Below are 24621 nucleotides of genomic sequence, written 5' to 3'. Positions count from 1 at the left end.
AGACCGTGCAAAGCTGCTAGTAGATAAATAAATCAAGTAATTTGCCACCCTTAAATTAAAGTGAGTTTGTAGTTAAATTCCAAACTGGTTTTTGCATATCCGAACACTGATACATACTTTAAACTCTTTTTTAACATTAAAGTAGCGCATCTTGTGGCACTGAAACATGTATTAATATTTTCCAAAGACCTTCAAATCGCATAATTTGCCACCTCTCAAATTAAATTGAATTTCTAGTTGAATTCCGAACTATGTTTTGTATATTCAAACACTGGTACAAACTCTAAATTGTTATTATATTTTTAACATTAAAGTTGCGTATCTTATGGCACTGAAACAAATATTAAAAACTTTAAAAAAAAGTTTCAATTTCGAAATTTGCCGCCCCTAAAATCTGCCGCCCTACGCGGCCGCTTAGGTCGCCTACCCCTAGAGCCGGGCCTGCCTTCCACAAGCGATGTGTAATTTGACACCAGCTATATCAGTTAAGTTACTCCGGAACAGTGGAGACAGCTAGCTGCCATCGATTTTATGGGAAGTAAGGTTACACAAATGTTTTTACAGTGCATTCTTGAATTAGGAACACAAGTAGAATGATGATGTAATGTTACGTTTAATCGAAAGTGTTTGCGCTTGGGGGGAATATGCTGTTAAAACTTTGTTGACTTCCTCACAAACTGGGTGAACGCTTGAACCAGATGATAGCGAATTTCATAGTTTTGATCATCTTCAAATTGTTTAGTTGTAAAAATTGTTCACTGCAATCTGCAATATCCATTATATTTCACGAAATACATTCTAAGAAAAATTAGTTCAACATTCTACTCAGGCACAATTGTCATCTGTGCCTTAAGATCAACAAAATGAAGATGATAATTAGAAATGAAAAATACCATCCATACAAAAATATTTTTATTTTGAACAAAGCATGATTTCTATTCCTTTTTCTGTGATGACGAGGTGAATTGATCTATCATCTCAGCTACTCCATAAATGGCCAGACTTGTTATGGCCCCTGCACCCACCTTTTCTGCTGTCGAAAGATCAGTTGTACCTGTTCTTTGTAAACTGGAAAAAAGGCCTTCTTTTGGAGTTTCACCGCCGTAAGTTTTGCTTTGATATCTTGAAGCTGGTGAACCTTTTCGGATTCCATTTTCTTCAAATCCTAAAGAATTAATTAATTTTCCAGCCCCATATGTTAAAGCAGCGCCGCCAACAACTGCAGCCGCAGCTTTTATCCCTGAAAAGAAGAGGAAGAAAAAAAAAGTTAATGGGGTAAATTTTCCAAGTGAATAGAATAGATTTCAGTCAACGTCTCTCTCTCTCTCTCTATATATATATATATATATAGCGGAATGTGGGGCAAAGTGAAATAGTTAAGCTGACTAAGCTTTTTCAAAATGAAACAATTGAAAATTTGTTTTAAAAATTACAATGCATAAAGAAAAAATATAGTATTTCATAATAAACCTTGGATTGAAACATTATTTTTTATGTTTGGCGTTAAAATTGTGCTTTCAAAAAAAAAAAAAAAAAAAGTGGATTTTTTTTTTTTTTTTTCATGGGCAAAGTGAAAAATGAAATATTTTTTGAATGAAGTATTTTCTACTCGATTGTGAAAAAAAACTTTGAACAAATTAATGAGCACATAAAAGAATAATTGAGTAAATAAAAAGATAATGAAACAATAAACTAATAAATAAATTAATTGATACATGAGGAGAATAAATGAGTGAATAAAACAGTGTGAATGAATAAGAAAATAAGGAAATTATAAGTGAATTATTAAATGAAGAAATGAAAATTAATTAGCTAATAAATGAATAATTAAGTGATTTAGTAAATGGTTGAATGAGTAAACAAAATGAACTATTTCACTTTGCACCGCATGCACTTGACTAACTGTGAAAAATATTAAAAATACTAATAAGCCAACTATTAACTAAATAATTACTGCACCGAATTTTAGACGGTCTTAATTGATATTTAAAATGTTAATAACAAGAAGTTTATCATTCAATATTATCAAAATAATTTTTGATTTGCAACAAAATATAATTTGAGTGTCTATTTTAAAAAATTACTTGTATTATCATTTGCGAGGTTTTCAGAGGTATTTTTTTCTTCAGTGGAATAGACTACATACGTTACTAAAGCGGAGTAAATATTTCACCATTTCACTTTGTCCCGATACTTCACTTTGCCTCATATTCCCCTATTATATATATATATATATATATATATATATATATATATATATATATATATATATATATATATATATATATATATATATATATATATATATATATATATATATATATATATATATATATATATATATATATATATATATATATATATATGGGAGACTAGGGATACTTGATCCCTCAGCCAACAAATGTACCAAAATCACTAGGTAGAGTTTTGAAACCTGACGACAATTTTAAAGTTATACTTGTATATATAAACTTTCAACACTTTGTCTTTTTCAACCATTTTGTTTTAGCTTAAAAAATAATTGTCTGAATGTGTCAAGGGAAACTTTCCTTACGAAAAGCATTTTGAAATTTACATTATCTGTATACCAATTTAAAAAAAAATTGCGAAGTGTAATTTTAAAGTATATACAGCCGTTAATAGTTAAGACATATTTTTAGTAAACTGCCACTGATTGTTAATAATAGAACAAGTATGTTTGTAAAATTCTCATATTAGGGATACGTGATCCCTTTGGTTTCTGGGATACGTGATCCCAGGGATCAAGTACCTTTATAACAATATAAAAGCAATGAAAACAATATAACTGTAATTTACTTAGCTGATTTAAATTTTAAAAGTTCAAAGCCATGTTAACATAGTAAATTTTATCATAGTATAAGTGAAAGATATAAAAAATTGTAACCAAACTCAGGGTTTTTATTTACAGATAACACCTCAAACATATAAACATAAAATAACTCTTTCGATAAATTTTGTTCTGATCAGCCAAATGAGCTTGAACAAGTTGAAATTAAATATCCTTGTTTGAATTTAAAAAAAAAAAAAGATTTTGCTGTAGTTAGATTTACAACGAAAAAGAGAATTGCCCATTATGTAAATTAAATAGAATGAAAAGTTGGATTTTCCACAGTTTGAAATAAGTTTTTTAAAACGAAAAAGTAATATGCTTAATCAATCTATTGTTCCTATAGAATTGACAAAAGTGTAGCAGATGAGAATGAAAGTATTAGGATGCCACATCCAGTTAGGTTGAGCGGAACTTTAAGGACTACAACTGCTGTAATGTTAGCATTTGAGTTTTCAAGGTTTTGAAAACATTGCTAGGCTTTCTTTTCTTTTTCATAAGTATACAGATACTTCCTTTTTTCTTCTTTAAAAAAAAATAATTCAATTGAAAAACTCCTAACTTTATAATGGCAAGACAAGACGCAAATAAGTTGATTTTTGTAGTTATCATCGTATTTGTTCTTATTAGTTGTTTTAATTTTAGCTTCATTACACAACTTTTAAAAGAATTATTAGTTTTAATTATGAAATATATTGTTTACAACTGTATTGGAGTTGTAGTTATACTGGGATCTTTATCATTTATGCATTATTATGAATCTATTTTTTTAATAAACAACAGCATAGAAGCACTTAGATAGATTGATGACATCATCATTTTTAACAACAATGATTTTCACAATTTACATAAAGAAATTTACCCAAATGAAAACTGCTGAAACAAAGGAATAAGGATGAGTCAGTTAATTTCCTTGATCTCAACATTCAACTAAATAATAAAGATCCCAGTATAGCTTTGTATGATAAACGTTTTTATTTTAAAGTGTAACCTTTAATTCATTTTCACAGTTGTTTCAGTAGAAAAGTGTTCAAAAATATAATTATTTCACAAATTATTGGATATAAAAATATCTGCAATAATAAAACAAATCTGAAAACAGCGATTCAAATTTTAACTGCAACCCTAACTGAGAACCAATATCCGGAGCATCTTACAAAACATTTCATTTACAAGCTTGTGGAGGAATAGCGGTCGGTCAATTTTTCTGTTACTTGAATTTGATTGTCATACGTTCTTTCTTTTGATATTGAGTTCAATTGTGATTTTTGCTCTCTTGTAGTTTAAATATTGTTCTAGTTATCTTTATATAAAGCTGGTAATTTTGTTTTGTAAATGGTCATTGTTCTTATTTCTTGTCATGCTGATATTCTGGACTTTCAGTACCCCCAATAGCTTGTTTTGTGTTGGATGTCGGGGACTAGTGCTGCTTTTTTCAGGCAAATTTCGCCAGCAGCACTCACGAAACATCTCATGGTTATTTTCCTACCCTTGGGGAGTACCTCTCGATAAGGCCCCAGGGTATTTTGTGATTTTTCAATTTTTCGTTCTTTAAAAAAATTTTGTTCTTTCTTGTTCAATCCTTATATTGCTATCAAATTTGTCGTCTATCAGTATCATAGAGCTGCCTATGGCGCCTATTGATCTGAGTAGTGAAGTTCATTTTGGTTGAATTGTCCAGGTTACAAATACAGTATATGATAGCGTTTCATATATATATATATATATATATATATATATATATTCATAATTTTTACATACTGATATACATATATTTTGAGTACTATTTTAAAATTATGAAAGTTTTCTTGTTGCCTTAATATTTTTCCTAGCACTGCATATTCTATCACTACAAAAGTCCCTAAGGGATGTTGTTGAACTTTTTTGAATGAAAAAAAACTGCTCACCTTTGTTTAGAATAAAAATAATGACAACGGCAACAAAATTAATAAATACATATTTTGTTAAAGGCAATTAAAAATGAAAAGATATTACGCTTATACTCACAGAAATTACTTGAATCATCCTCAGTATTATCCTATGAAACAAAAGATAAGAAATTAGACATACGAAAATAGATATAAAGTTTAAATCTACTTGAAATTTTCTCATAACTGTATGAAAATAAAACTTGATAAATGACCAAGGGGATACAGTAGGGGAGTGTGGGGCAAAGGGAAATAGCGGGGCAAAGTGAAATGGGGAAATCTTTACTCCACTTTTAGTGCCAATTACGTAGCAATATTTTAACTATGTAGTAACATATGCAGTCTATTCCAGTCAATTAAAAATTACCTCTGAAAATTAAAGCATAGGACAAGCAATTTTAAAAAATTCATGCTCAAATTGTAACATTTTATTACAAGTAAAAAATATTTTGATATTTTTAAATGAATAAAGTTCTTGTTTTTAACATTTTAAAAATTAATTGGGACCTTCTAATATTCGGTGCAGTATTTACTTAGTTAATATTTAGCTTTTTTGTATTTTAATATTTTTCAGTCAAGTGTATGCGGGGCAAAGTGAAATAGTTCATTTCGTTTACTCATTCAATCATTTACTCAATGACGTGTTCATTTACTAACTAATTTACTTTCATTCCTTTATTTAATAATTCACTCATTAATTCATTCTTTCACTTATTTTCTTATTCATTCACTATTTTATTCACTCGTTTATTTTTCCTCATGCAAAAATTAATAAATTAATTAGTTAATTACTTTATTGCTTCATTATCTTTCCCTTTATAAATTATCTTTTTATTTGCTCATTATTTTTTTAATAATTTCAGACTCGAATAGAAAATATTTCATCTTTCACTTTGCTCCATAAAAAAAAAAGAGTGAAAAATGATTACTTTCTTTTTAAAGCAATTTTTCTGCCAAAAATAAAAAATAATGTTTCAATGTCAATTTTATTAGAAAATACTCTATGTTCTTTTTTTATACACTAATTTTCTAAACAAATTTCCAATTTGTTCAGTTTGAAAAAGCTCAATTAGCTCAATTATTTCACTTTGTCCCACATTCCCCTACATAAAAGTAAATGAAAAGATCGATTTTTTCAAATTTTTATTTAAAATGCGGCTTGGCAAGTTTAATTTAACGCGGAGATTTTTGAAACAATCTTATCAATATTAATATAATAAGAAATAGCTTTTTTAATTACTTCAACTGCAATTTTCCAAATAGTTTTGTGTTCGTCAAATCGAGTTTTCACCAGATAGGAATTTTTGAAAATCATAAGTATTTTACAGTGCTAAAACGTCAAGATGTATCCATCAAAGAACTTTTTTCGAAGACATTTTTTCTTTAGTTCAGCACAATCTGCTTAGCAGAATTTGGGACGGGTTTTTATCTGTTTCAAGGTTTTACTATAATTTGAAAAAAAAAAAAAAAAATGTTTGATGAAGAAATAGCTGAAATCATGTTTTTTTTTACAAGGCAGCCGAGTTGGAGAGAATCATCGACTCCTATCCGATTTCTAGATTTTTAAACGTCTAACTCGGGCTTTTTTAAAACTTTAAGCACGGATTGAAATTTCCTTTTATGAAAATTTTGCATCGTATTTCATAGCAAACTTAACATGCATACTTAAGAAATTCAATTTGAGAGTAACTTTCCAAACGATGCGATTTTGGAAGTGAAATTATTTGAAAATCGCGCGCGCGTCGCGTGTTTGAAAAAAAGGGGGGGGGAAAAGAAAAGAAAGAAATTGGATTAATTTGAGCCCTTTTTAATATTCAAGAAATGGATGTCCATCAAATCGGGTGTTTTCAATTTTCAAGAGCTGAAACTAGAGAAAAAAATTTCTTGCTAAGTTCCTCTGGTAAATTTTCTATCTTCATTAACTGTAACCGAAACTAAAAAAGGGGGAAAAGGGGGGTGGCATTCTTACGTAACCAGTGTAGTTATTTTAAATGTATAATGGTGACGTGAAATGTCCTACCTAATTTGAAATGGGTCTATAAACATACACTGCAGTTTTTATGCACGAAAAAAGTAGTAATAGATGTGACATTAAAAATAAACAAACATATAAAGCAGATTTATGTTTTCTTCAAATATAGTTAAATAGGTGCAACAAGATCAAAGAAACGAGGATTTTCTTTCTCCAGTAAAGTGAGAGGTATTTAATTTTACATTAAATCATCATTAAATTCATTAACAGGGGTGAAAACCAGGAGGGGGAGGGTAAATTAAAATCTCATTCGGGGGAGGGGGAGACTCTCGTTTTGAAGGGGGAGCGGATATTCTGCAGCATTTGAGGAGGGTGCGCCATCGCCCTTGGATGTGATAGGCCTCCCTGTCAATAATGACGTAGAATATTGTTTAAGAATTGTTAATACAATATGCAAATTTTCAGCTTCCCCAAAGTCAAATTCTGAGGATCAAGGACCACTGAAACAGGGCTGCGGAGTCGGAATGAAACTGACCGACTCCGACCCCAACTCCGACTCCTGGATTTTTGAAACGCCCGACTCCGACACCAAATTTATTTAATTTTTTTAAATTTTATTTTTTCAACTCCCTCTCTCCCTTCAGGGGAAGAGGGATAACCTCTAAACAAAGATTGAAATATTAATTCCTTTTTGTAACATTTTCGTATTTTGTTTTTTATTATGAACCCAAGACGCATACAACGTTAGAAATTCAATTAAAAAATCAAAGTTTCTAATAGTTACGATTAAAAAGTGAGATGACTTAAAAATCCCTTTTAAAAAAATTGAAAAGGATTCTCTGTAATTTGCCCCCCTTTAATGTTTAACAAATAGGTATTGATCAAATCCTGTGCTTTTAATTTTTGAAAATTGTAACTTGAGAGAAAAAAAAGTTTTTTATTCTAAATCCAAGTTCTTGAGAGGGGGTGGTTTGCCCCGGGTGACACTCATCTGGTAGATGACACTCAAAGTTAATTTCAGAGTTTATAAAAAATATAAATACTTTAATTCTGAAAATTTTCGCGAATATATTTTAAATTATATTTCATCAATAAAATTTCAACGAAAATAGGGCACATATACGTCAGGATCTAATTTTACAAAAATGCGGGGTATACAAATTTGTACGAATAGATTTTACCATACCTATATTTCTTCTTCGCTACATTTTTAATTTAAATTTTATTGGCTGCTTTAGAATTAACCTTAATATGAAGATTTTAAGATTAACTGCAATTATTGAGTGTTGTAATCAAGAAATCATTTACACTTATTTTGTTCCATACTTTTTAGTGAGAACCAAGCTTATAGAAATAGTCTTAATAAAGAAAAAGAAAAAAAACATTAGATTGTTTCATTGGATCTTTTGGATTGGTGTTTTCGTGCCAGAACATATTTGAATTTGCCGTTTACCCTCAAAAGTGTCCAACTGAGCTACGGGTCTCGACTTACTAAATTGTTATGTTCCTTTTACTATTTTATAACTGAGATTGAACAAAACACTATATTTCTATTTTTATTTGAAAGTGATTACTTCAAATTGTTAGGCAACAAAATCGTTTGCTGACAGTTGCTATTAGTTAAGTTAAAAAGCAAGCAAACTAGGGGACGGCTACAGAAAGTTCGGTAAGCACTCAAGCTAGCTGATTGCCATAATGGCAATTATTTTTTCATTGGTATCTTTTTATACATGTAATCGAAACAATTGGTAGTCAGTTTTTAAAAAATGCAAGGAGAGTCAGTGAAAAGGGAAGAAAAAAATAAACCCAGAGTCGGAGTCGGAGTTTGCATGTTTTCTAACAACTCCGACTCCGAGTCCTTTACCCCAAAATCAGTCCGACTCCGACTCTTTGACTCCGACTCCGACTCCACAGCCCTGCACTGAAATAATTGAATAAATAAAAGGCTCCAAAGTGGTGCAACAGCTTTGTGAAACGAATTGCCAAGTTAAGGCTAAGCTTACAGAAAAATGTATCACACTGGAGCCCTCAAAGGTTTGAAGCTTGATTAAGTTGTTAATACGTTCTAATACTTTTATAAAATTAAACTCATTAGAGCTGTCTAAAAAAGGATGTCATGCTTTGAGGGTGGAGAGAGGAGTCGTGAAGTTGTGACAAGAGGGAGGGAGGAAGTAACAAAAATGTGACATCACGCATTTTTATAAGAGCAGGTCAATAAAAATAGCGTGACATGGCAAAGGGAGGGGGAGGGGGTATGGTGAAGTGCGACCGTTTGTGACAAAGAGGGGAGGGGATCAAAATAGTTAAAAAGTGGGACATCATTTTTGAACAGCGTTTTAGTTTTTGTAGCACGCATATCTTGACAAAACGCGGTGGGGAAACGTCTTCCTTGAGTTTTGGAAGCCATAAATTCTAAACAAAAATAATTCAAAAACTCGTACTTTGCTACTTTATTGTCAAAATACTTGTTTTTGATGGGTTACAGTTGCAGAGCGCAAATATTAATTGAGTTTTGTGTTAAAGATACTGTCATCCAAAGTAGCATAATCAAAACCCTTCACATTAAAAATATACAGTTTTCAATGCGATCCACAGTAGCTAAAATTTATCACCTTCAGTTTTCTGTTTTTTTTTCAGAACAAGATAAATTTGCTTTTCAATCATATTTAATTTTTGAACTAATATTTTTATATGAAGAATAAAAAACTACTTCTGATTAATATAACAGCATTAAACCGCTGCAAATCCGTTCCCATGGCAATTACCATCCGTTATACATTGTAGAATGATCTTTTCTTGTGAACAATAGGCAGTTTTTCAAGCTCATTTTCTTCATCTTATCTGAAAAAATACCATCGAAAGAAAAAAAAAATCCGATGGGGAAAAATCGTTTTTTCTAATGGTGCTATCTTATAAAGGAAATTGAAGGTGGCAAATTTGAGCTACAGCGTGTTGAAAACAGGTTGGTTTTTTTATTTTATTAATTTTGAAGGATTTAGATAACTACTTTGCTTGACAATATCTTTTACAAACTTAGTTACAATAGAGTTAGCAACAATATCGGATAATGTTTATCCTTAACATTCTTACAGAAGTTGTTTTCATAATGAGGACCAACAACGTACCCCACGCTGGAAAACGTTGGCTCGCTCCATTCACAGAATTCAGTTAAAACATTAATATAAAAAATAAATGAATTGAACATTTAAAAAAAATCTGGGACACTGAGAACCATTTAATAAACTCATGGTATAAAATCGAACTGCTCATTTAATTATTGATGAGAGAGAGAGAAAAAAAAGATATGTAGAAAAGTGGATCAACTTGTCCCACCACCCCTAACAATCCATGTTAAGCTGTTTTTTTTTTTCTTTTTGACCGAAATGAAGGTGAAACGTTTACTATAAAAAATATTAACCAGTACCTTTCCTTGTTCAAAACACTAAAAATTACCCGAATTAATCAAATCACCAATCGACTATTAATTTTGAGTAAGATGTTGTTGTTACAAATTGTTTAATCAAATGTCTTGACAAATTTGATTTTCGTTCTTATTTATTTATTTATTTATTTATTATTATTATTATTATTATTTTATTTATTTATTTATTTTTTTGAGATTTTACTTTTTTTTTTTTTTTTTTTTTTTGAGTTTGTGACCACATTTTCTTGGGTGTTCCTTAAAAGTGAACTGAAAGTTTTACGGGGGACACCTGTTGGCCCAGGCCCGAGTTTGAAGGGCGCTCGAGAGTTTTAAAATGAGGGGGAACATTTATGTAGGGACGTAGGGGTAAACAATATGGCCCCAAAATTTCTGTGCACGCTCTAGTGGTATTCTCCCAGTTTAGTTTATGCCCTAAAATAAGACTTCCATAAAAATTTAAACTTGCAAAATGATTTTTAGGAGTCGCTAACAGGCTTCAAAAATTTTGAAAATTCAACATTTTCCCCATAATTTTTCGCCAAAGTGATAAATGCATAGTATTAATAAATACAAGAACGGTAGATTTTCCCCTTTTCAATGTCAACTCATATTCAGCTTTAATATTTAGATGTAAATTTTTATGATCAGGCTCGACGAGAGGCCTAGTTGGAAACTAAAGTCCAAGTCCTGGGGGAGGGGGGGGGGGCGGCGACACTGTCGTAAAAAAAGGAAAGAAAAAAAGAAAGAACGAAAAAAAAAAAGAAAGAAAAGGGGGGGGGAATCTCCGAATAAGCGAAAACGTACAGAAAAAAGTAAAATTTATTCTTTTAATATTCACTGTTGTGGCACTTAAAACAGAGTTAATTGTTTTCTAGTATGAGCAGTTTTACTTTTTCTTTTCTTTTTGCCGCTTTCGTTTTCTTTTAATTTTGCCCCTTTCTTTTTCTTTTCCTTTTGCCTCTTTCTTTTTTCATCTTCTTTCTTCTTTTTTTTCTTTTTTTTCTATTTTTTGGAGAGGGGTTGGAGCACGACGACATAACTGACAAGGGGCCCGCCTTGGCTCTCTGCGGCCCTGCTTATGATCGCAAGCTCAGAGCGTAAGCCTTCAGCAGCTATTATCTTGACAACATCACGTAAAAGCGTAGGGCGTGATCCAACAGATAAAATATAAACAATTTCCTTGATTTGGTGTCTCAGAATGAAAAGGAGTGAAAATAATGCTCAAGATTGTAAAAATAAATTCGCAGCTGATGTTCCTTTGACTTTAATGGAAAAGACGTCCAAAATGTCAATCAGAAATAGATGAAATCAGTTCAAAACAGTTTACAAAACAGTTAGATTCCTGGTAAAATGGCTCTCGTAACTTAATGCTTGATCTTGGACAAGATCATTTATGTTTGGGTTAAATGAAGAGAAACTTTTCGATTTGCGCAACATTAATAATGGTTATTGCAACTCATGCCGGCTTTTCTAACTCTCATTTTAACAAATGAATTCGTTTAGGCCTCAGCGGATTAGAAGTCAACTTATCAGGGCCAGACTGTAAACTAGTGACTAAATCAAATATCCGTGCTTTGACATAAACTTCATTTCTACAAGCCTATGAAAAGAGCTTGTGACCTTTCATAGAGGAAAAGATGAACGGAGCATTTCTCTGGATTGCTTGGCGTCATACTTTTTGGAAATTTTACTCAAACCAGATGTAGTTGAATCATCAGGACCCGAAATACTGATGTTTAAAAGTTTTAAAAATTTATAGAGCTTCACCGATCACGGTAGTTTTCATACTTTTCTCCACCTCAATCCTTAGCGTATAGCCTTAGGTTAATAATTTTCATAATGCTATGTCTGAAGTTTCAAATCATAACGAAAGTGATACGAAGTGCATCAGATATTGTCGAGTTCAACAAAAATCCATTTGAACAGTTCCAACTCCCCTGATATTTCTTTTAAAAAACATTCAGGGGAGGAATACGCTTCAGAGTTCTTGGGGGAATTACATCGAGTTCGGTGGATGGGAAAGAATCTTAACTCTCTCAAAATATATAAATTTAGATATCTTTTAAATTACCAAACAAGAAAAAGCTGAAATAGAATATATGTTACAAAATACGAGCTCGTTTGTTTCAGAACATTATGCGAAGGATTTCAAGGAGCAACTGCTTGTTTTCCTTCAAAGAAATGATAATCAGCTCTTACAAAGTATAAAGGAATGCGAAATAAATAAATACTGAGCTTGTCAGTGTCTAATTAGACAAATTTCTTGGACATTAGTGGTATTACCTCTCAGAGGAATCCTTTGCCTTACGTTTTTTGAAGATAATATTTTTCAAGAAACGAAAGGAACGCTTTAAAAACAGAGGGCGATAATAAGCCCTTGAAGGGATAACCCTTCAGATTTTAATATTTAAAAAAAAGAAAACCGTTGATACAATTGGGAAAGGCTATGAATTTCGCAATGCAGTTATTTGTTCATTAGGTTAGGTTGTAAGATTCAGTTTTTTTTTTTTTTTTTTTTTTTTTTTTTTTGGCGCAAGAGCCCTTATAGGCTATACTGCGCCAAACGATTGTTGAGTAGTGGAAAGAAGAGCCAGAAAAGTAATTTTTATTATGGAGCAAAGGACATAAAACTTCAAGAACTTTGAAAAACCATTAAGATATTGAGGTGCTCTCCAACAAGGCGTGGAGGGGGGGGGGGTTTCATGGATGGAAATGTTTTGCCAGGGTTGTTTTTCGGGATTTTTTTCATTTTTTGGGAGGAGGGGCGGCGTTTCCGCTCTTAGAGGACTCTGCAGTATTTGGGGTTTGGGGGGTCAGGATGGGGGCTTACATCATCGCTCTTAGAGGGACTTTCCTGAATAAGATCTGTAAATAATGTAGCAAAGCATAGACTGGCAGTGATGGAATAAACGTTGTACAAAAGAAGAAAAACAAAAGCTGTACTATAGCAAGGGAAAAAAAGTTTTTACGCATGCGTAATATAGACATTGTCGAAATTAAATTTAAGTGTCAGAGAATTAGTTTTAAGAATTCCAGGAAATTGTTCGAATTTACAAATTAAAATTTTTGCAAAATAAGACTGATTGGGGCATTTGCTAGAAAATATTTACCAGTGAAAATCGTGATTAGTTTATTAAAAAGTGATATCTAATGTGTTAATAAGTCATCTCGTATTTCATTTTGCTGGTGGATGATTTAAAAACTGTCGTGCAAATGAAAATATGGGCCCCACCAGCGAACTTACATTCATAGTTTGGATTTTTGCTCTCGGAAACCTAAACTCACGTTAGGATTTGACATCGGCAATGCGAGGAGAAAACGAGAAGAGAAGGGGGGGGGGGGGAATAGAGCAAACAAAATGCAGCAGGGCAACTCCATGAAACTAGGGACATCATAGTAAAAAAAAAAAAAAAACTTCAATGTATCAGTAATTTTTTTCTTTCATTTGAGGTAAAAAAAGACTATTTTTTATAAAAGTATGCTGAAAATGTTAGAAATACATTTTTTGTAAGTTTTATAGGCAAATTTTGACAACGCTACTTAGTGCTCAGGTGTCGCTGTATTAGCGGTTCTAAAAGTTAATCTTTTTTTCCCTTAGGAAATTAATTTGTATGTCTACAATCTTATTTTTTTTATTGAAATTTAGTTTATATAGGATTAGATTGGACTAACAAAGAAACTTTTAACGGTTATAATTGTGTTGTAAACATTTTTTTAAATACTTGGCCTCATATTAATGTAACTTCAGTCACAAAATTGTACAAAAGTTTATATTGCTTAAACAAACTCAAACCCAAGTTTATAAAAAGTCATATTCTCTTCATTCCGGATGATATCTTTAATACTTCTCCCTTAAATATTTAGAAACAATTGAATTCCAGAATTTAAAACGTTTTAAAAATACGTAACATCAGTCACTGTAACATCAGTCGACATTTTACTTTTCGTTAATACACCTTAAACAATTTGCATAAATGGAATTGATCGCTGCAGAAAGGCAAAAAAGGAGGCGAGATAAATTTAAAAATAAAGGAAAATATGAAGATTACCTAAAGGAAAACAAAGTACAAGCTAAAGAGAGCAGAGGATAAAAAATAAATAAAAGAATTAAAAAAAAAAAACTTGCTAAATTACTAAAGTTAGTTAAGAATACAGCTAAAAAGAGAAATTAGGTGAATAAGTAGAATAAAGGTAGAAAACATTTAAAGCATTGAATTCCTAGGTTTCAATTAGCAGCTGCATTACCCCTCTTTAAAATAGTGAAACTTTGGTAAAATCTGTAAGTCATTGAAAGTGCTCTTGTAATATCTTTACAAAAGGAACAGCAATTGTAAAAAACAAGCAAACATGAAATTAATCAAACAGATACTCTTAATCCTCCATGAATTACATTTGAATAAAAGTGCTACATCACCTGTCGGTGAATCACCGACACAGAAATATTTCTAAATGTCACAACTTCATACAAATTTCATAGCTATCACCATCCGATTTGCAGTTGTGTTACAAAGAGTTATATTTGAGTAAGACTTTTTTTCAAATTCAGAAAGCTGTAGCAGGTGTTTAGCAGCAACACTTTTTAACAGTAAAGAAGGGACTCACTTTCAGCTTAACATGTTCCAAAATTGTTGGCTGCAACTGGAGAAGGGGTTCTTGTAGAATATGACAAACAATACTATCACAAGAAGTTAGAGGCATTGAAAACTAGGAGTATTTAGTAAGTATCAAGATTCAAGCAGAAAAAACATTAGAAATAGCCTGAGAATGTGGATGAAATTTATTATTTACATGAGAAAGTAATAAATTCCTTAGTGCACTAGATTGTAGCAAATGCAAGAGGACTTTTTATTTCATGAAAAACATTAAAAATACTATAACTTTTAAAACTTTATAAATGTACTTTTCTTGTAATTTAAATCGGGGTTCGTAGATTTAAATCAGCTTGATTTGAAGCATGATTAAAATCATGATTTAAATCAAGTGGTTTAAAAAAAAATATTGATTTAAATCAATTGATTTGAATTAAGTGATTTTTTTCAACAAAATCATTAATTAAAATCAGTTGATTTTACTTTTATAAATTAATTTTGTATTTTTAGAATGTATTGCTCTAAATTTAACTACACTGCATTGTACTATCTTAACTTCAACAGGCAAAGCTACATAGATCCCTCTTTTTGCGTGTGTAACAGACAGGGGCGGATTCAGGGGAGGGTCAAAGGGTCATCTGACCAGCTGTGACAAGAATTTTACAGGGATAATTTTTAAAATTCAATTTTTTAAATTCGAAAAAATAGTACATGGAATCAATGTTAATCATTTTTTTTTTAACTTGGTTCTGCAAAGCAAGGCATTTCTTCTCAGCGCGTCATAATTCAAAGAATTGACTAGGTTCGTTTAGTGTCCTACTGCTATTTTGAGTTTTTTGTTCCTTTTCCAAATAATAATCGTCTCCAATGAGCTTAACGTTTTTCAGAGCACTATTTCATCTCAAACCATACATATGTGTGTGTGCGCCTGCTTTTTCCAACGTGACCAACCTGTCTGCCTAAAGAAATGTAACTTTTTACGAAAATTTGAGGGAATGTGATCCATGGTGCAGGTTACGTCATTGGAAGTTTTAGGGGGAGAGGGGTGGCAATTTGAAAGGGGTTTTGTCTTATTTGGGATGGGGAGTGCTCCGTAGCATTTGAGGAGAGCTCCATCACCCTTGGAAGTATGTGCACACCTGCTTAACTGATACTTTTTTAAGATGGAGGTCTACCTATTGAAATTTGACCCCCCCCTTACAAACATTTCTGGATCCGCCCCTGGTAACAGATTTTCACTCTATTGCTTTTACTCCAAACTTACAGTTTAGAACAAAATAAAAATTTGGAGTTTTTTCTTATACACGACTAATATAGTTCAGAAAAGTAATTGTTCAACATATTACTTTACACTAAAAACGTACATGATAATGGAAACCTTTTCTTTAAACAAAGCATAAAAAAAATCACATCTTATCTAAACAATTTATTGTTAACTAACAATTATCTAAACACATTATAATGTATTCATAAATCTTAAAATATCATTGAACAGTTTGAGAACTTATCTTAATTTTAAAAGTAAGTTGAATGGATTCATCTATTGTATGAAATATATTATGTTTATAAATGTAAAGTAATTAATATCAACAAATTTTTGAAAATTTTAAAAAATATATAAAAAAAATCTGATTTAAATAAAAAAATCCGATTTAAATAAAAAAAATCCGACTGTTTTGATTTAAGAAAAGAATAAAAAAAATCACGAACCCTGATTTAAATGTAATTTTACAATTAAAAAAAAAACATTTGCTAGTTTTATTTTCAAGGAGAAATAATTTATAATTGCAGCAATTTGTTGCAAATGTAACATCAGTCACAAAATCTTTGTAAAAGCAGTCACGGGTATGAAATAATTTCAATACTTTCAATTTTAAACTTTTTTCAGTAAAACAAAGTGATTTCATCATCCAAAATCTCTACTGTAAGAGAAAGAAGTCTTTTTAGATTTTATGTTATTAGTTTGAAGAGAATTTCAAACTATGTATAAGTCACTTTTCTCAATGTATCTTCTGCGTTCCATCAGTCGTATTATTTTTTTATTTCTCTTAATTCCATACAATTTTTTTGTTTTCCTCATGTCTGAACACAAGTGTGGTTGCAGTGATGTACGAGTACCATATCGTGATATTTTAGATCAATTTCAAAAAATACAAAATTTAATTTCAAGACAGTGCTGATTTAATAAATTAAAAATAATAGTTTAAAAAACTAAAAAAAACACGCTTTTGTAGCAAAATGAACTAAAAAGTGAAAAATAATCTTTGGATGATAGTAGTTGACCAATCACTTAATTTTAATGTAATACAAAAAAGCGTGGGGTGCTGTCTATTTACATTTTTGCTTGGACAACAAATGGAAGAAATTCAAGACAACTGATAAGAAAGCCCTCCACGCTTTGTTGTATTACATTAAAATTAAGTGATTGGTCAACTAACTATCATCCAAAGATAATTTTTCACTTCTTAGTTCATTTTTGCTACAAAAGCGTGTTTTTTTTAGTTTTTTAAACTATTATTTTATTTTTCTGTTTTTTAGTCTTATGTTGGAGAATTATCAGGCGACGAAATAACAACGAATTTATAAAACGAATGCGAGGTAATATCTTAAAGTTAAGACAAGGACACCCCGGTGGGAAGCTACTGTGAGTCATCGATGTATGTTTGCGGAAATCAGGCGCGGATCCAAAGGGGGGGGGGCAATGGGGGGCAATTGCCCCTCCCTGGAAAAATCAGGGGCGCTAGTGGGAATGGGGCGCCGAAGGCGCCCCTTGACGAAAATTTAAATACCAAAGAGAAATAACGGAAGATAGTTGGAAAATTTATTAGTCTCATTCACCAGTTCTCAACCTGTGTGGAGTGGGGTGCTTCCATTGGCCCCTCTAGGGGGTGCAATATCCGCAAGTTATGAGCCTTCTTTCTGAATTTGGTAGGAAAATTTTTGGAAAGGGTACAAAAGAAAGACATTTGAAAAATTTAATTGGTTCATTCACCAGTTGTCAATGTGCTGGGAGTAGGGCGCTTCCCCTAGGGGCGAAATATCCGCAACTAATGAGTTTTTTTTCTCTAAATATAGAGGGTGGGGGGAATTTTGGAATAAGGTACAAAAGAAAGATACTCAGAAAATTTATTTGTCCCGTTTACCAGTTCTAAACCAATAGCAAGTAGGGCGCTTCCACGCTCCTCTTAAGGGCGCAATATTCGCAACTTATATATTTTCCATATAAATTTAGGTGGAAAGTTTTCAAATTGGGTAAAGAAAAAAGACATTCAGAAAAGTTATTTGGTTCATTCACCAGCTCTCAATGTGTGGGGAGTGGGGCGCGTTCCCCTAGGGAGCGAAATATCCGTAACTTATATGAGTTTTCCTTTGAAATTTAGGGAAGAAGTTTTAAAATTAAGTACAAAAGAAAGAAAGATACTTGGAAAATTTATTTGCCTCATTCACCGATTCTAAACCTGTGGGAAATGGGCCGCTTCCGCGCCCCTCTAGGGGCGCAATATTTGCAACTTATAAGTTTTCGCTCTAAATTTAGGGGAAAAGTTTTAGAATTTCGTACAAAAGAAAAAAAGACATTCGGAAAATTTATTTGGTTCATTTACCGATTCTCAATATGTGGGGCGCCCGCGCCCCCTAGGGGGTGCAATATCTGCATCTTATGATTGTCCCTCTAAATTTTGGGGAAGTTTTGAAACTGAGTGCAAAAAAAAGACATTTTAATTTCTTTTGCTTGCTCACTTCTCCAGTGAGGAGAGGGGCGCGTCTGCGTCTCCCTAGGGGCGCAATATCATGAGAATTGCTCGTTCTCAACAGCAGATACAGAAATTTTTCAAGCGAGGAGCAATTGATTTTAGTCATTCAGCCTTTACTACGTATTCTGGTTACACATGTTAATAACAAAGGTTTAGGTCTTCAATTCTGAAACATTTCCGTATGAGAACTTTGACGCCCCCCACCCCCCTTTTCCCTTACTAATACCGAAGATCATCTAAAATTGAGTTTTTTAACATTCAGTAATTAAATTGCATTTTTCTGACTTCAATTTCGAAAAATTTCCGGGAGAGAGTGTCAGAATTTTATTTCTTCATCTGTCGTTAAAGCTAGCTTGCGATTGTATTTTTATTTATGATTTTAGTTTTTAAAAATGTCCGAGGGAACGGGGCGAACCTCTCCCCTTTCTGCCATCACCGAAGATCGTGAAAAATTGCGTTTTTGAAACTTCAATTTCGAAAAATGTTCGGGAGAAACTTCCAAATCCAAACCCTTCCACTAACGCCTAACGTCATCAAAGAGATCTACAATTACGTCTTTAGAATTTAATTTCGACAAAATTTCCAAGGGAGAGCCTCCTAACCTCTCTTTGCAAAGCATCTTCGAAGATCGTCAGAAATTGCGTTCATGAAACTTTTTCAAAAAAATACGCATAAATCTCATTCCTTTTTTCAACATTACGAAAGATAGTTCACAATAGCGTTTTTATGACGTAAGTTTTGAAAAATATCTGGAAGTAGGCCGCCGAATAGCTCAGGAGGAGTCTACAAGGATTCGTACCTATCCCAGAATGCTGAGTTGATTATTTTTCTTCAGAAGCATTCTTTTTGAAAGGAACAAATAAACATATCTTAGGGAACGAAAAGTTGTTTTAAACAAGGAAAAGGAATGTTAGGAAAAAAAGTTAATTATTTTTAAAAGAAATCTTTAACAGTTGCAGATTCTTGTCAGCTAATTTGTCCCGCCTCCCTTCGGAAAATAAGAATGCTGTGCGCGAAGCCCCACCCCCATCGAAAATTATTACAGATAGTCTCAAATTTTTGTCTCTTGGTGTGTAATTTCGTAGAGATTATTCAGGAGGAAGAGCCCCCGAACACCCCGCCATCTAACAACACCGAAGATAGTCTAAGTAGCAATTTTGAATCTTCAATTTCGAAAAATTACCAGGCCTTTAACTTTATCAAATATAGCCTACAACCGCATTTTTAAGAGTTAAATTTCGAAAAATTCACGGGGAGGGGCCCTCGAAATCCGTCCCTCTAATATCAATAAAATAATGAAAATTGTGTTTTTAAAGCTACAATTTTGCTAGTTTTAATGGGATGAACCATTGAATTTTTCTCTCTAACATCATTCAAGAAAGTCAAACCGTTGTTTTAAGGACTTCATATTCGAAAAACTTCCAGAGGAGAGTCCCCCCTCCCCCGGAACTCCCCTCTCCTTAAAATCTTCAGATTGTCAAAAATTTCGTTTTTGGAGCTTTAATTTTTAAATATTGGGTGGGGGTGGTAAATCGACTCAAAAACTCGGTATTCCAGTAGTTCAAAAGTTCTTGGTATTCTGGTGATTTTTTTACCGTTTGATAATAGTCTATTTGCCTCGGTGACATTTTCTGAACCCCAGTTCTTTCTTTAACGTCACAAATGCAGTCTATAATCACGTTTTTAAGATATAAATTTCAAAAAAATTCTGGGAAGGGCCCCGAACATTTGCCTTCTTTAACATTACCAAAAATCATCTCCCAGTTTTAACCTTCCAACGGTCCTGTCCTGTTAGTTTTTCTAAATGTGTGTACATAATAAATATACTATTTGTCTGAGGGAATATTTTTAAAAGTTCTCTCCCCCCCCCCCATTTCCCACTTTTATTTTATCGAAAAAAAACTATTTTCAAGTTGTGCACCTGCTCTTCTTGGAACTTCAACTTTCGGGAGAGAGTTCTTAACCCTATACTTTTCCTTACGTCAATAAAGATAGAATGCAATAGCGTTTTTAAGAATACAATTTCGAAACATTTTCGAAGAATCCCCATATCCCTTACGCTAAATTCATCTAAGATTACTGAAATTGCGTTAATGGCGTGTGGACATTCCCTCAAAGGATCACCCCAATGCATTTTGTTATTAAGGCTATACTAAAACAGTTGTTTACACTGAAAACGTTAAGCGCATCAATTACTTTTATTGCAATAATAAATCCCAACACCTTGTTCTACGTTTTTTTTTTTTGGCTGAAGCGAGTGGGAGGGGGGCACCACACATTAACGTCCTTAGTGTCTCCTGTTCTGGGAACTTCACTATAAAATCACATTATGTCCTACATTATTTTATTTAAATTATTTTTCGCTTCCAGTAGCAATGCATTTTTACTTAATTTTTTTTCCCAAACGGAAAAACAGCTGAATGTATAAAAGTTAACCCGATGTAGATAGCAAACAAAAATGTGATTTTTCCTCTTTATGAATTCATTGGCGTTGTGGAGGGGGGGCGCTTGGTGGGGGGGGGGGCACCGAAATTGAAAAAAAAAAAACGTGCCCCCTCCAGAGCCGAATCCTGGATCCGCGCCTGGCGGAAATCATATTTATACTACTTTGAAAATTTGAGATGCATTTGAATAAAAGTTTGTTCAACAATGGTCTGATCAGCAATGAATTTCCAATTGAAGGCTCACCTAAATTTTGGCATGAAATTAGTTAAAAACAATTATATTTCATGTTCTAATTACCTTGGAACATTGGAACAAATTTTGTCTGATGCAGAAAATTAACGGTTTTTGTAGATATTTTTAAATAATTTTTGCGAGCATTTTTTAGTGTATTTTTTTAAATTTTTCCTTTTTTACATTGTTGGATTTATGCCAAAATATTGATTAAAATTGGAGGAAACTAACAATTAAAAGAGTTAATTAATTAATTAATTTGATTATAGAATATTGCATTCTCATCGGGTCTGAGATCGCGTGCCAAATTTTAAAAGAATCCGATCGCAGGAAGTGGGCGAAATTTTAGCTGTAAGATTCCGTTACAAGATACATACATACATACAGGTGAAGCTAATAAAAGCGTGTTAAATAAAATAATAGTTTAAAAACTAAAAAAACACGCTTTCGTAACAAACTGAACTAAAAAGGGAAAAATAATCTTTGAATTATAGTAGTTGACCAATCACTTAATTTTAAAGTAATACAAAAAAAAGCGTGGGGTGCTGTCTATTTACATTTTTGCTTGGACAACAAATGGAAGAAATTCAAGACAACTGATAAAAAAAAACCCACGCTTTTTTATATTCCATTAAAATTAAGTGATTGGTCAACTACTATAATTCAAAGATTATTTTTTTCTTTTTAGTTCATTTTGCTACGAAAGCGTGTTTTTTTAGTTTTTAAACTATTATTTTATTTTTCTATTTTTTAGTCTTATGTTGGAGAATTATCAGGCGACGAAATTATTTATAAAACGAGTGCGAGGTAATATCTTAAAGTTAAGACAAGGGCACCCCGATGGGAAGCTACTGTGAGTCATTAATATATGTTTGCGGAAATCATAGTTATATTACTTTGAAAATTTGAGATGCATTTGAATAAAAGTTTTGTTTAACAATGGTCTGATCAGCAATGAATTTCCAATTGAAGGCTCACCTAGATTTTGGCATGAAATTAGTTAAAAACAATTGTATTTCATGTTCTAATTACCTTGGAACATTGGAACAAATTTTGTCTGATGCAGAAAAATGAAAGGTTTTTGTAGATATTTTAAAATAATTTTTGCGAGCATTTTTTAATGTATTTTTAATAAATTTTTCCTTTTCACATTGTTGGATTTATGCCAAAATATTGATTAAAATTGGAGGAAACTAACAATTAAAAGAGTTAATTAATTAATTAGATTATAGAATATTGCATTGTCATCGGGTCTGAGGTCGCGTGCCAAATTTCAAAAGAATCCGATTGCAGGAAGTGGGCGAAATTTGAGCTGCAAGATTCCGTTACAAAATACATACATACATACATGCATACATACACACATACAGGTGAAGCTAATAAAAGCGTGTTAAAAAAAATAGAGTCAAATTGTAACGTCAGTCACCGTGGAATGGCCAAGCAAGTTATTTTAAGGCAAGCAACAAAAATGTTGTTTACTTCTGTAAGTTTTGCACAGCAGAAAATTTTAGATTCGTCCACCGAACCACACTTCGGCAGAATCGACAATTGGTGCTTGCGTGGAACTCATTCGGAGAGAATTAATTGCTTTTGTGGGGAAAGGTGTTATTTTTGATGCAAAATTTGCACTAATAATGCATTAGGTGAGAAAGGAATGAAGCAAATATACACAGGACGAAAAGCTAAAAATTAGGACAAAATATTTTTTTATCAGGAAAATCTACAAAGATCTCTGAATTTAGTTAATAATGCAGAAACAGCAATTGGGATCTTTTTCGACTCCGTGCGAGCACTTTCGACACAAAAATATACAAAAGAGTTCTCAGGGTTTAAATTTCTACACTTCACTGGTAACATAACATCAGTCACAAAATTGTACAAAAGTTTATATTGCTTAAACAAACTCAAACCCAAGTTTGTAAAAAGTCATATTCTCTTCGTTCATGATGATATCTTTAATATTCCTCCCTTACATATTTAGAAACAGTTGAATTTAAGTATTTAAAACCTTTTAAAATATGTAACATTAGCCACATTTTACTTTTCGTTAATACACCTTAAACAAATTGCATAAATGGTGCAGAACGGCAAAAAAGGAGACGCGATAAATTAAAAAATAAGGGAAAATATGAAGACTACATAAAGGAAAACGAAGTATGAGCGAAAGGGGGAGTGGACAAAATTTGCTCGTGCCTAATGTCCTCAAAAGTCATAATCAGGTCTTGCGTGTCAATGATGCGCAAACAAAGAAATATTTTGCCATATGCTCCTTTGTTACCTTGGATTAGGATCATCCAAAAACACTGTTGATGAAAAGAAAAGAAAGTTGAAGCTGACCGCACTGAAAGTTTCAAAAACAGTTCTTCTGACATTTCGAAGAGAAATTAAGTATTTTTCCCCCTTTTATAATATGAAGTGAGGTGGTGTTTTAGTATGAATGAGAAAATCTTAAAGCACAATACTATTATAAAAAAAAGAAAAAAAAAATCTACGGAATGCAAATAACCTCTTTTCTAAAATTTTATTTCATTTAGCACTGATTTTATCTTTTTTTCAACACAAAGGTAAACATTTCATTTCTTAGCATATTTATAAATCCAGAATATTACGATTAAATATTGAAAAAGGAAACAGAAAATAGAAGTACAAATTAAAAAAAAAAATTACTTTTTGAGGTGTTTTGCGTTGATCCGACATGACAATGACACGCAGAGCTGTTTTGACTTGCTGTGTTTACAAAAGATGAGCACGGATGCGGACGGAGTAAATACAGGCAGAAAGAACAAACGGAACCGGTTTTACAAAAAGCTCATAGATGCAACAGAGAAAAGAGGGATTTCCCCTTCCTAAACACTGAGCTATATAGCTAACTGTAATTTCCTGGAAATTCAAACTTTTTTTTTTTTGGAAGAACATGGAATTTCACATTTTATTATTTTTTATTTTGATTTTTAAAAACTGATCTTAGCCTTTCTGTTTATTTATTTATTTATTTTTTTAAGTTCATGTCTTAGCATTTACCTGTTTCATTTTGGCCGTTTTGTGATTAAATTGGTACAGCCATTCTGGGTAACTTTGATGCAATTTTTTTTTTCTATTTGAAACTGCCAGACTCTCATTTCAACCGTGCTCTATTGTTTGGCTTACCCTCTATTTCCTTGGGGTTCAACTTCGGACATATTTCTGATGATGGACTCGTTACTACTGAACTTCTGATTTTTTTCAATCTCGTACTGGTGCTTTTCGAATTTTTTCAGGGAGGGCGGCAGAGGGAATTATTTGTTTTAATTATGTGTAGGCGATGCATTCATTGTATATTACACTAAACAAACAGCAAAAACCACGCTCACCTACATATAAGTAGATTGATTCCCCGAAGTCCCCCCCCCCAGGGGAGGGAAAGTGCAATGGACTCCGCAGACCTCCCTCCCT

The 24621-nt window shown here is 32.3% G+C and overlaps 1 protein-coding gene across 1 annotated transcript; it reads right to left on the bottom strand.

Annotated features, from left to right (window-relative positions):
- Positions 1-897: 897 nt before the first annotated feature.
- Positions 898-23956, bottom strand: LOC129221510 (uncharacterized). The gene is made up of 3 exons (XM_054856001.1): positions 23857-23956; positions 4856-4886; positions 898-1240 (listed from the first exon to the last, which is right to left on the bottom strand). Exons 1-3 carry the CDS (start codon positions 23884-23886, stop codon positions 936-938), a joined length of 366 nt encoding a protein of 121 aa, XP_054711976.1. The 5' UTR covers positions 23887-23956; the 3' UTR covers positions 898-935.
- Between the last annotated feature and the right edge of the window lie 665 nt (positions 23957-24621).

Source organism: Uloborus diversus, chromosome 4 (assembly GCF_026930045.1).
Source record: "Uloborus diversus isolate 005 chromosome 4, Udiv.v.3.1, whole genome shotgun sequence".
Lineage (NCBI taxonomy): Eukaryota > Metazoa > Arthropoda > Arachnida > Araneae > Uloboridae > Uloborus > Uloborus diversus.
This window is presented reverse-complemented; position numbering and strand designations above follow the sequence as displayed.

What these genes read in the sequence shown, in the direction of transcription:
- LOC129221510 (XM_054856001.1), bottom strand. Translation starts at nt 23,886, where the DNA reads ATGTCGGATCAACGCAAAACACCTCAAAAA. An exon ending in AACGCAAAACACCTCAAAAA is followed by an intron (nt 4,887 to 23,856) that starts GTAATTTTTTTT and finishes TTTGTTTCATAG; the next exon opens with GATAATACTGAGGATGATTC. An exon ending in GGATGATTCAAGTAATTTCT is followed by an intron (nt 1,241 to 4,855) that starts GTGAGTATAAGC and finishes TCTTCTTTTCAG; the next exon opens with GGATAAAAGCTGCGGCTGCA.